The sequence below is a fragment of the Pelecanus crispus genome, chromosome 6 (assembly GCF_030463565.1).
Source record: "Pelecanus crispus isolate bPelCri1 chromosome 6, bPelCri1.pri, whole genome shotgun sequence".
Classification (NCBI taxonomy): Eukaryota; Metazoa; Chordata; class Aves; order Pelecaniformes; family Pelecanidae; genus Pelecanus; species Pelecanus crispus.
In genome coordinates, this window is record NC_134648.1 from 23977253 (window position 1) to 23991077 (window position 13825).

The 13825-nt window shown below is 41.1% G+C and overlaps 1 protein-coding gene across 1 annotated transcript in view; it reads left to right on the forward strand.

Moving 5' to 3' along the window:
- CD44 (CD44 molecule (IN blood group)) overlaps positions 1–13825 on the forward strand; it is a 66210-nt gene that overhangs the window by 44598 nt on the left and 7787 nt on the right. The window contains exon 7 of the mRNA XM_075712664.1: positions 13444–13563. Coding sequence (XP_075568779.1) covers positions 13444–13563 — 120 coding nt within the window. The remainder of the gene's footprint in view (positions 1–13443; positions 13564–13825) is intronic.

Sequence of the window (13825 nt, forward strand, 5' to 3'; positions counted from 1 at the left end):
TTGTGGCTTTTTTTTTTTTTTTCTCACTGTATATTCTACATAGGCTAAAAAAGAATAAGGTAGAGCTTGTTAAATAAAAAAAAGAGGGAAAAATACATAAGGTGGCGTTTTGTAAACATCTTTGAAGTTAACTTAGCAATCATCACAACAGTCGCAGCCTCCACTGATTTTCTGATACCAGAAGATATAACCCATGAAGCGGGGGCCCCTCGCACCATGGTAACAGCTGTTGCCTCTCCTGATGGTGCCCAACACAAAGACCCAACTCGGCCACCTCTGCCTTCAGATAATGAAGCAGGACAGGGCACTGAAGGCATCACGCATCCCACAGATGCCCCTGGGGATGAGGTCCTGCAGAGGAGCACAGCTAGCACGAACAAAGCTGGTGATGACTTGCTTCTGATGGGTACCAGTAAGAATCATGGATCATACTCATTTCCCATCCCTGGTGCGAAATGAGATGTTACTTCTTCTGAAATTTACTCCTTTCCCTGTCTTTCTCATCGTGGGGGTCTACATTCTCAGTGTGGACTTGCAGTGCAAAAATCTGTGGTGGCTTCTGTGCTGCTGACAGAATTACCTTCTGGACAAGGCATAAGGGACTCCTTGCTGGTGCACTTGGCAGTTTCTGTCCTTTGCTGAAGCGTGTTTCTGGGTGACCTCCTGACTATTCTGCAAGACATGCACTTTGGTGATTCTGAATCCCTGGCCCCATCTTGCGCATCGGCGGGATCAGGCTTGATATGCTTTGGCAGCATGACTGGTGTGGTGAAGGTGCTCTGGTGGGTTAATCAGACGGCTTGCTCCTGTGACTCAGTAGCAGCACCATCACCGGGGAGTGCCGTCCCAGTGGTGAGGGCAGGGCAATCATGGAAGAATTATGTCCCATAAATTCTGCCTTCAATTCCTTACTCCTCCTCACTGGTGGATTGCCAGGCAAGACCACCACAGATCGGGCTGCAGTATGGCCACTCACTCCTGAGTTACAGGGTCAGGTTGTTGCTGCTGTGGTCTCTTCTTCTGAAGGTCTTCCCTCTCCATCTGTCACTGGGATCTGTATATGTAGCCAACATCCCCCTCCAAAATGGCGAGCATATATATGTGGTGCTTAAGGGTCACTCGGTGGCAGTGTGCAAGAAGAAGGGGAGGCCTTCATGTCTTCTCTCCTTCTGTGCTTTGAATGAGGAAGACGGACATGCTTTCTGGCTTGCTGTGGTACAGGAAAGAGGGAAATAATGTGGGTGGTGGTTTGTGAGCGCTCACTTTTAAAGCTGATCATGCTGTCGTCATGGCAGTCACAGAGTCCGTGGATGATGCTAACCGAGAGAAAGCAACCAAGGAGCCACTGGCACCTAGCACTCCGTCTGGAAGTGAAAGTGAACAAGCAAACACCGCAGATGGTTCCCATGTCACTTGGACACCTGGAGTTTTTCCAGACATTGAAGATCATCTTAACCAATCGCAGACCCCTCTTCCTACTAGTAAGAAGAACAATTTATAACCATTTTCTGTAACTTGTCACCACTCACAGAGTCTTGAGCAACAAAGGAGAATCAGTGCCTGTAGAAAGGGTTCTTTGCTGTCAGTACTGATACCTGTAACGTAAAACACACTGTAGCAGCACTTGACAGTGTCCCTGAAAGCTGAGGATCTGCGGTCAGCCTGAGATGCAGGTCAGGGACTTCTCCTGACTGCTGTCTCTATGTCCTTTCCCTGTGTCCACTGTCCTTGGGAATCTTTTGGATTAAGTAAAACAGTGGATGAGAATAGCAAATGAAAATACCTCATCAACACATTGAGAGAGCAGTGATGGTGTACGGGAGGACAGAAGGTCTCCCTTTCCTTCCCCTTTTTTTGGTGAGAAAAGGGTAGCAGTGGTTTGAAAAAAAAAAAAAAAAGAAATTCTAAGGAAAAATTAGCATTTACGCTTTCCTTTTCTTCTTCAAAATCCATTTTCATCAGGATTATTTAATCCACAACACTTAGGATTTGCCAAAGAGCTATGAAAATGAAAGATTGTGTGGATTAATATACCGTTCTTTTCTCTACTCCCTGCTCCTGTTTTCTAGATATGGAAGAGATCCTGTAAAGCTTCACAGTTTGTTGTCATCAGCCTGTTAAGCTTTACATGGTTTGACAGATCAATTGCAAATATGAAAACCCAAGTACGATTTTGCAACTTATTCAAATGTTTTCAATCAAGTCATTCTAATTATTCCTATGTAATGACAGGCCTTCTTATACTCATTTTATTCTGAAAATAATATTTTTATTTTCTCCCTTCTAAATAGTGATTACTAGGTATTTTCAAAACTGACACTTTAGGCTACAGTTGTTTGGAAATGCATCCTTTGGTATCTCATTTTTCTTAGTGATATTAACTTTTGGTGGTGTAATTCTGAATGAATATTAACCTTTATTATTCAGTTAATATTTTGGAGCGCTTGGAAATTCTGAAAGTGCATTTAATTAAGCTATGCCTATTTCTTAGCATGCTTTTGTGACATCCTTACTCTTTTGCATCAGCAGCAGTGTTAGCACTGCCAGAATAATGTGTGAAGGATGTTCATTAAATAATTTCATTCCTTAGTTTTCCATTTGAGTTAATTTTAATTCCTTCTCCTGGGAGACCAGCACACATTCTTATGATCATCTCATGGAAAAAGAGAGATGCCTAAGTAAACTTTAAAAGACATTTTTTAACATGGTGATATTGTGAATCTCAAATAGTCAGGTCTAAGTGGCTGCTACCTACTCCTTGGAAAGCCTTTAGGTGCTTTAATATACACTGAAATTCAGGAAATGAATAAGCAACTATTGAAGTGATCAATAGAGTATTAGCGAAGGAACAGACAAACCCAAAATAATATGACATATACCGAAGTTCTTGTTTGCTTGTGGCTTTTTTTTTTTTTTTCTCACTGTATATTCTACATAGGCTAAAAAAGAATAAGGTAGAGCTTGTTAAATAAAAAAAAGAGGGAAAAATACATAAGGTGGCGTTTTGTAAACATCTTTGAAGTTAACTTAGCAATCATCACAACAGTCGCAGCCTCCACTGATTTTCTGATACCAGAAGATATAACCCATGAAGCGGGGGCCCCTCGCACCATGGTAACAGCTGTTGCCTCTCCTGATGGTGCCCAACACAAAGACCCAACTCGGCCACCTCTGCCTTCAGATAATGAAGCAGGACAGGGCACTGAAGGCATCACGCATCCCACAGATGCCCCTGGGGATGAGGTCCTGCAGAGGAGCACAGCTAGCACGAACAAAGCTGGTGATGACTTGCTTCTGATGGGTACCAGTAAGAATCATGGATCATACTCATTTCCCATCCCTGGTGCGAAATGAGATGTTACTTCTTCTGAAATTTACTCCTTTCCCTGTCTTTCTCATCGTGGGGGTCTACATTCTCAGTGTGGACTTGCAGTGCAAAAATCTGTGGTGGCTTCTGTGCTGCTGACAGAATTACCTTCTGGACAAGGCATAAGGGACTCCTTGCTGGTGCACTTGGCAGTTTCTGTCCTTTGCTGAAGCGTGTTTCTGGGTGACCTCCTGACTATTCTGCAAGACATGCACTTTGGTGATTCTGAATCCCTGGCCCCATCTTGCGCATCGGCGGGATCAGGCTTGATATGCTTTGGCAGCATGACTGGTGTGGTGAAGGTGCTCTGGTGGGTTAATCAGACGGCTTGCTCCTGTGACTCAGTAGCAGCACCATCACCGGGGAGTGCCGTCCCAGTGGTGAGGGCAGGGCAATCATGGAAGAATTATGTCCCATAAATTCTGCCTTCAATTCCTTACTCCTCCTCACTGGTGGATTGCCAGGCAAGACCACCACAGATCGGGCTGCAGTATGGCCACTCACTCCTGAGTTACAGGGTCAGGTTGTTGCTGCTGTGGTCTCTTCTTCTGAAGGTCTTCCCTCTCCATCTGTCACTGGGATCTGTATATGTAGCCAACATCCCCCTCCAAAATGGCGAGCATATATATGTGGTGCTTAAGGGTCACTCGGTGGCAGTGTGCAAGAAGAAGGGGAGGCCTTCATGTCTTCTCTCCTTCTGTGCTTTGAATGAGGAAGACGGACATGCTTTCTGGCTTGCTGTGGTACAGGAAAGAGGGAAATAATGTGGGTGGTGGTTTGTGAGCGCTCACTTTTAAAGCTGATCATGCTGTCGTCATGGCAGTCACAGAGTCCGTGGATGATGCTAACCGAGAGAAAGCAACCAAGGAGCCACTGGCACCTAGCACTCCGTCTGGAAGTGAAAGTGAACAAGCAAACACCGCAGATGGTTCCCATGTCACTTGGACACCTGGAGTTTTTCCAGACATTGAAGATCATCTTAACCAATCGCAGACCCCTCTTCCTACTAGTAAGAAGAACAATTTATAACCATTTTCTGTAACTTGTCACCACTCACAGAGTCTTGAGCAACAAAGGAGAATCAGTGCCTGTAGAAAGGGTTCTTTGCTGTCAGTACTGATACCTGTAACGTAAAACACACTGTAGCAGCACTTGACAGTGTCCCTGAAAGCTGAGGATCTGCGGTCAGCCTGAGATGCAGGTCAGGGACTTCTCCTGACTGCTGTCTCTATGTCCTTTCCCTGTGTCCACTGTCCTTGGGAATCTTTTGGATTAAGTAAAACAGTGGATGAGAATAGCAAATGAAAATACCTCATCAACACATTGAGAGAGCAGTGATGGTGTACGGGAGGACAGAAGGTCTCCCTTTCCTTCCCCTTTTTTTGGTGAGAAAAGGGTAGCAGTGGTTTGAAAAAAAAAAAAAAAAGAAATTCTAAGGAAAAATTAGCATTTACGCTTTCCTTTTCTTCTTCAAAATCCATTTTCATCAGGATTATTTAATCCACAACACTTAGGATTTGCCAAAGAGCTATGAAAATGAAAGATTGTGTGGATTAATATACCGTTCTTTTCTCTACTCCCTGCTCCTGTTTTCTAGATATGGAAGAGATCCTGTAAAGCTTCACAGTTTGTTGTCATCAGCCTGTTAAGCTTTACATGGTTTGACAGATCAATTGCAAATATGAAAACCCAAGTACGATTTTGCAACTTATTCAAATGTTTTCAATCAAGTCATTCTAATTATTCCTATGTAATGACAGGCCTTCTTATACTCATTTTATTCTGAAAATAATATTTTTATTTTCTCCCTTCTAAATAGTGATTACTAGGTATTTTCAAAACTGACACTTTAGGCTACAGTTGTTTGGAAATGCATCCTTTGGTATCTCATTTTTCTTAGTGATATTAACTTTTGGTGGTGTAATTCTGAATGAATATTAACCTTTATTATTCAGTTAATATTTTGGAGCGCTTGGAAATTCTGAAAGTGCATTTAATTAAGCTATGCCTATTTCTTAGCATGCTTTTGTGACATCCTTACTCTTTTGCATCAGCAGCAGTGTTAGCACTGCCAGAATAATGTGTGAAGGATGTTCATTAAATAATTTCATTCCTTAGTTTTCCATTTGAGTTAATTTTAATTCCTTCTCCTGGGAGACCAGCACACATTCTTATGATCATCTCATGGAAAAAGAGAGATGCCTAAGTAAACTTTAAAAGACATTTTTTAACATGGTGATATTGTGAATCTCAAATAGTCAGGTCTAAGTGGCTGCTACCTACTCCTTGGAAAGCCTTTAGGTGCTTTAATATACACTGAAATTCAGGAAATGAATAAGCAACTATTGAAGTGATCAATAGAGTATTAGCGAAGGAACAGACAAACCCAAAATAATATGACATATACCGAAGTTCTTGTTTGCTTGTGGCTTTTTTTTTTTTTTTCTCACTGTATATTCTACATAGGCTAAAAAAGAATAAGGTAGAGCTTGTTAAATAAAAAAAAGAGGGAAAAATACATAAGGTGGCGTTTTGTAAACATCTTTGAAGTTAACTTAGCAATCATCACAACAGTCGCAGCCTCCACTGATTTTCTGATACCAGAAGATATAACCCATGAAGCGGGGGCCCCTCGCACCATGGTAACAGCTGTTGCCTCTCCTGATGGTGCCCAACACAAAGACCCAACTCGGCCACCTCTGCCTTCAGATAATGAAGCAGGACAGGGCACTGAAGGCATCACGCATCCCACAGATGCCCCTGGGGATGAGGTCCTGCAGAGGAGCACAGCTAGCACGAACAAAGCTGGTGATGACTTGCTTCTGATGGGTACCAGTAAGAATCATGGATCATACTCATTTCCCATCCCTGGTGCGAAATGAGATGTTACTTCTTCTGAAATTTACTCCTTTCCCTGTCTTTCTCATCGTGGGGGTCTACATTCTCAGTGTGGACTTGCAGTGCAAAAATCTGTGGTGGCTTCTGTGCTGCTGACAGAATTACCTTCTGGACAAGGCATAAGGGACTCCTTGCTGGTGCACTTGGCAGTTTCTGTCCTTTGCTGAAGCGTGTTTCTGGGTGACCTCCTGACTATTCTGCAAGACATGCACTTTGGTGATTCTGAATCCCTGGCCCCATCTTGCGCATCGGCGGGATCAGGCTTGATATGCTTTGGCAGCATGACTGGTGTGGTGAAGGTGCTCTGGTGGGTTAATCAGACGGCTTGCTCCTGTGACTCAGTAGCAGCACCATCACCGGGGAGTGCCGTCCCAGTGGTGAGGGCAGGGCAATCATGGAAGAATTATGTCCCATAAATTCTGCCTTCAATTCCTTACTCCTCCTCACTGGTGGATTGCCAGGCAAGACCACCACAGATCGGGCTGCAGTATGGCCACTCACTCCTGAGTTACAGGGTCAGGTTGTTGCTGCTGTGGTCTCTTCTTCTGAAGGTCTTCCCTCTCCATCTGTCACTGGGATCTGTATATGTAGCCAACATCCCCCTCCAAAATGGCGAGCATATATATGTGGTGCTTAAGGGTCACTCGGTGGCAGTGTGCAAGAAGAAGGGGAGGCCTTCATGTCTTCTCTCCTTCTGTGCTTTGAATGAGGAAGACGGACATGCTTTCTGGCTTGCTGTGGTACAGGAAAGAGGGAAATAATGTGGGTGGTGGTTTGTGAGCGCTCACTTTTAAAGCTGATCATGCTGTCGTCATGGCAGTCACAGAGTCCGTGGATGATGCTAACCGAGAGAAAGCAACCAAGGAGCCACTGGCACCTAGCACTCCGTCTGGAAGTGAAAGTGAACAAGCAAACACCGCAGATGGTTCCCATGTCACTTGGACACCTGGAGTTTTTCCAGACATTGAAGATCATCTTAACCAATCGCAGACCCCTCTTCCTACTAGTAAGAAGAACAATTTATAACCATTTTCTGTAACTTGTCACCACTCACAGAGTCTTGAGCAACAAAGGAGAATCAGTGCCTGTAGAAAGGGTTCTTTGCTGTCAGTACTGATACCTGTAACGTAAAACACACTGTAGCAGCACTTGACAGTGTCCCTGAAAGCTGAGGATCTGCGGTCAGCCTGAGATGCAGGTCAGGGACTTCTCCTGACTGCTGTCTCTATGTCCTTTCCCTGTGTCCACTGTCCTTGGGAATCTTTTGGATTAAGTAAAACAGTGGATGAGAATAGCAAATGAAAATACCTCATCAACACATTGAGAGAGCAGTGATGGTGTACGGGAGGACAGAAGGTCTCCCTTTCCTTCCCCTTTTTTTGGTGAGAAAAGGGTAGCAGTGGTTTGAAAAAAAAAAAAAAAAGAAATTCTAAGGAAAAATTAGCATTTACGCTTTCCTTTTCTTCTTCAAAATCCATTTTCATCAGGATTATTTAATCCACAACACTTAGGATTTGCCAAAGAGCTATGAAAATGAAAGATTGTGTGGATTAATATACCGTTCTTTTCTCTACTCCCTGCTCCTGTTTTCTAGATATGGAAGAGATCCTGTAAAGCTTCACAGTTTGTTGTCATCAGCCTGTTAAGCTTTACATGGTTTGACAGATCAATTGCAAATATGAAAACCCAAGTACGATTTTGCAACTTATTCAAATGTTTTCAATCAAGTCATTCTAATTATTCCTATGTAATGACAGGCCTTCTTATACTCATTTTATTCTGAAAATAATATTTTTATTTTCTCCCTTCTAAATAGTGATTACTAGGTATTTTCAAAACTGACACTTTAGGCTACAGTTGTTTGGAAATGCATCCTTTGGTATCTCATTTTTCTTAGTGATATTAACTTTTGGTGGTGTAATTCTGAATGAATATTAACCTTTATTATTCAGTTAATATTTTGGAGCGCTTGGAAATTCTGAAAGTGCATTTAATTAAGCTATGCCTATTTCTTAGCATGCTTTTGTGACATCCTTACTCTTTTGCATCAGCAGCAGTGTTAGCACTGCCAGAATAATGTGTGAAGGATGTTCATTAAATAATTTCATTCCTTAGTTTTCCATTTGAGTTAATTTTAATTCCTTCTCCTGGGAGACCAGCACACATTCTTATGATCATCTCATGGAAAAAGAGAGATGCCTAAGTAAACTTTAAAAGACATTTTTTAACATGGTGATATTGTGAATCTCAAATAGTCAGGTCTAAGTGGCTGCTACCTACTCCTTGGAAAGCCTTTAGGTGCTTTAATATACACTGAAATTCAGGAAATGAATAAGCAACTATTGAAGTGATCAATAGAGTATTAGCGAAGGAACAGACAAACCCAAAATAATATGACATATACCGAAGTTCTTGTTTGCTTGTGGCTTTTTTTTTTTTTTTCTCACTGTATATTCTACATAGGCTAAAAAAGAATAAGGTAGAGCTTGTTAAATAAAAAAAAGAGGGAAAAATACATAAGGTGGCGTTTTGTAAACATCTTTGAAGTTAACTTAGCAATCATCACAACAGTCGCAGCCTCCACTGATTTTCTGATACCAGAAGATATAACCCATGAAGCGGGGGCCCCTCGCACCATGGTAACAGCTGTTGCCTCTCCTGATGGTGCCCAACACAAAGACCCAACTCGGCCACCTCTGCCTTCAGATAATGAAGCAGGACAGGGCACTGAAGGCATCACGCATCCCACAGATGCCCCTGGGGATGAGGTCCTGCAGAGGAGCACAGCTAGCACGAACAAAGCTGGTGATGACTTGCTTCTGATGGGTACCAGTAAGAATCATGGATCATACTCATTTCCCATCCCTGGTGCGAAATGAGATGTTACTTCTTCTGAAATTTACTCCTTTCCCTGTCTTTCTCATCGTGGGGGTCTACATTCTCAGTGTGGACTTGCAGTGCAAAAATCTGTGGTGGCTTCTGTGCTGCTGACAGAATTACCTTCTGGACAAGGCATAAGGGACTCCTTGCTGGTGCACTTGGCAGTTTCTGTCCTTTGCTGAAGCGTGTTTCTGGGTGACCTCCTGACTATTCTGCAAGACATGCACTTTGGTGATTCTGAATCCCTGGCCCCATCTTGCGCATCGGCGGGATCAGGCTTGATATGCTTTGGCAGCATGACTGGTGTGGTGAAGGTGCTCTGGTGGGTTAATCAGACGGCTTGCTCCTGTGACTCAGTAGCAGCACCATCACCGGGGAGTGCCGTCCCAGTGGTGAGGGCAGGGCAATCATGGAAGAATTATGTCCCATAAATTCTGCCTTCAATTCCTTACTCCTCCTCACTGGTGGATTGCCAGGCAAGACCACCACAGATCGGGCTGCAGTATGGCCACTCACTCCTGAGTTACAGGGTCAGGTTGTTGCTGCTGTGGTCTCTTCTTCTGAAGGTCTTCCCTCTCCATCTGTCACTGGGATCTGTATATGTAGCCAACATCCCCCTCCAAAATGGCGAGCATATATATGTGGTGCTTAAGGGTCACTCGGTGGCAGTGTGCAAGAAGAAGGGGAGGCCTTCATGTCTTCTCTCCTTCTGTGCTTTGAATGAGGAAGACGGACATGCTTTCTGGCTTGCTGTGGTACAGGAAAGAGGGAAATAATGTGGGTGGTGGTTTGTGAGCGCTCACTTTTAAAGCTGATCATGCTGTCGTCATGGCAGTCACAGAGTCCGTGGATGATGCTAACCGAGAGAAAGCAACCAAGGAGCCACTGGCACCTAGCACTCCGTCTGGAAGTGAAAGTGAACAAGCAAACACTGCAGATGGTTCCCATGTCACTTGGACACCTGGAGTTTTTCCAGACATTGAAGATCATCTTAACCAATCGCAGACCCCTCTTCCTACTAGTAAGAAGAACTACAAATTCCGAGCATTTTCGCTTATCCATCAGCAGGTTCTTGTTTTGGATAATGGCAATCGTCTAAAAACATGTCCACTAATCATAATTGCGAATTATTGTCATATTATGATTTCCTTTTTGTTTTTTATTATTGTTTATATCCTGCTTATAAGATGTCTTTAAAGGGAATCTCTTCCTGTGCAAAGCAGAGGTCATTTGCTAAGAGGCTTAAAATAGTGTTCTGCAAATAACCTCTTCTTATATTCTGTTATCTGTACGTGGTAACAGAACTATTACAGTGAACAAGTGTAAACTTTGTCTCATGACCATACATACATGATAGCATTTTGTCTGTCTTTTTTGCTGGGCACAAATGATAACTATGTAACACTTACTGTATGTCACTTTTCCTCCCATCTGTGTTCCCTCTACATTAGTGGAATATATATCAAAAGGAAGGTCATTCTCTGTGAAACCTTTTTTTTTCTGGGTGTATTTGCTGTTGGTATCTTGCCAGTTATGAATTTTAGCTATGTTACCAGGCTGTAACTGACATTTCATTTGTGAACAACTTTTTTTTGAAGTATTATTATTGTGATAGAGGTAGTGCAGTTAACAGTAACAGTGTTTACTTTTTACATTACATATAACCTTTCGTATTTTGTGTGTGTGGTCACACGCTTATAGTACAGGAAATGAAGGGACTTTTTCTTATTCCCAAATGCAGTTTCCATACAAATAATGATCCTAACAGTAAGGTTTTTTTTTCCAAATGTTGCTTCTTATGCACACTAAGCCAAACACTATTTTCATGCACTTTCTTGGATGTTAGTGGAACCATCCCTGGGTTTATTATGGCCAATACTCTGTGGACATTCTTTGCACATGAGCAGGATTATGTACCTATATTTTTATAGCATTATACAGCAAATCCTTTAAAGATAATCCTATTATTAATAAATTAATTAATATTAATTCATACCTTGTCAGGTAGAATTTGGCCTACTTCTTTTTATTATTATTATTTTTATATAAACCCAGTAAAATCAACCGTATCAAAGTTGCTTGAGTTATAGTATTTTGCCACAGGCACAGAGATATAAATGCAAAATATGTATTTGATAGAATTTTATTGGAAAGTTAAATCTATTTTCAATAATGGTTTCCTACTACAGCAAACTAATTTTTTTACTTTTGCTGCCCTATTCACTGAATTAATCCAAGCTACCTCCTTAATTTTATGTGCAGACATTACACACTATGAAAAAAAGTTTTCTACCTTTCCGTTTTGAGCACATAAAACCTGTAAGAGCTGGTTTGAAGATCATTTTCAAGGTGAATGTCTGTGTTGAATCTTTGCATTGTTAGTGCCCTGGCAAAGGCTTATAAGACCATATTTCCACAACTCTTCCTTTTTTCATTTATCTTCTCTTGGTGCTTTCTAAAAACACAATACAATGGAACTACTAGGACACTACCATCATCATAAAAAAGTTTATTTATTGAAGGGTTCACTCATTTGTAACATTGCGCATATAGCTGTAATGGAATGGAAACGATTCATTAATGTACTGGCAGACTATAGTTAAAGGCTTTCTCTGAACGAATGAATGGCTTAATGTAGTATACTACTTTCTTTCATTTGTTTTTTCTCTACAGCAATGTTTAAGCTGTGGTCTGACATCACAGTAATGACTGATCTGTCATCCAACTGTACATGGAATAACAAATCAGTCCACTGAAGGAACCAAAAAAATAACTGTCAAAAAGAAAAAAATCTAGTATGTCATCAAAATGAAACATAGAGAGCTTTGGAGGATCCCTCCCTGCCACTTTGCACCTCCGTAGAGCCAGAACAACAGGGGACATGACTGAATCCTGCTGCTGCTTCTCAGTGCTCAGGGGAGGGGAAGGACGAATGCAGCAGTTCTCTAAGAGCACGAATTTTAATAAATGTCTGTGTGGCTTTCTAAGGGACTTTGTAGTGGAAAAGCTCTGGCATTTCTCAGTGATGATATAAAGCACGGTAAAAAAAAATGCTGAGATGTGGGGTAGACATGTGAGTATGTTCCTCTTGGTCAGCTTTCTTGGAGACTAGATCAGGCCCCTTAGTTGCTGAATTAATGCTGTGTCCTTTGTGGTGAGGTAGCACAAACCAACTCGCCAGTCAATAAGTTTCGTGTTAATAAAAATAATGAAAACATCTGGAAAATTCATGAACTACTTGCTGGCTAAGCTTAACAGAGGGGAACAAAACATGCTTCTCAGTCTTGTATTTGCCAACTGCTATTACAAAATGAGATCAGAAATGCTAGCTAGAAATTAGTTGCAATGTGTGTTAAAGAACTTTACAGCTGATTAGAATAAGTGCTTAATTTGCTCTATTAGAGTCTGGAAGAATCGAGAGAGGTGGAGACCTGTAATATCTTTTTTGTAGTTATAATGAAGTAGTAGTCCCAAATCAAATCACTGTATCTATAGTCTGCTGATAATTTTAGACTTGGCATACCCATATGACAACAGCGTGGGCCAGAAATATAATTGCATAGAAGTCCAAGCAGCACGGCCAGCATAGCAAATACTTGAGACTAGAAGCACATATTTTGATTTAATATCTAATACCTATTAAAAAGGGCAAGGGGAACCACTTCTAAGTTACAGAGAACATTTTTTTCTATTAGGAAAAATATTTTTAATTTTTAAAGTCCCACTCTATGTATAGCTATCGAATTTGAAACCATTCAGAGAACTATCCTTCTATTTTATTAAAGCATTAGAGTTTTAGAAATTGAGATCTATCCTGTGTAAGAATAAAATTAAAAGTTTCAAAATTTCTCCATATTGGTCATTTTGGGTTTAAATAGAAAAGTAAGGATCTTTTTTTTCCCCCCCACCTCTCTCTCTTTTCTCACTCTCTCACAACAGACAAGATGTTTGACTTGTATGACAAAAACCTCTTCAAAAAGTTGCCAACATTCACATGTCTACATTTTCTCCAGAAAATTTCTAGGCAATTGCATAATTGCATCAAAACTGGAACATACGAGAGAGGCAAGAGGGGAAACACATTAATTTTGTTATTCAAAATACTAAAACTAGCCATATTTCAGATGAGTATGATGATTATAGTCTATCTAATAGTTTTCAGTATGAAATACTTTTTAATGACCTCAGCATGAACTTTCTAGAATATGTTTTTTTAATTGTGAAAGTCATAGTCTTTGTACCTTGCTGTTAAATATTCACTAAGCATATTTGGCCTAATGGATAGTTTTCTTCTTTAGGATCTACATCCATTCTATATGGTAATCAAGGACCACACAAGGGACATTATGAATCCACTACTTTCCCTGGAGAGACCACAACAAAAATAGTTTCACAACCAAGGTCAGCCCAGGTACCAGGTAAGATTTTGAAGTCATATGTTTTAGCAATTTAAGCACAGAATTGTATTAATGTGAACTGAAGTAAGAGATGAAAATGTAGGCCAAGTATAGTTGTTCAGGCTTTGTTCTGAATCAGATAATATTCATAATCTTCACTAGTAGTCTGAAAAATGGAGCATATTGTAACTCATATAAATTTCAAGCAATATCAAGATGAGAGAAATCATGCATTTGGAGAATGGGACTAAGATCCAAATAACCTTTATAAATTGATATGAAA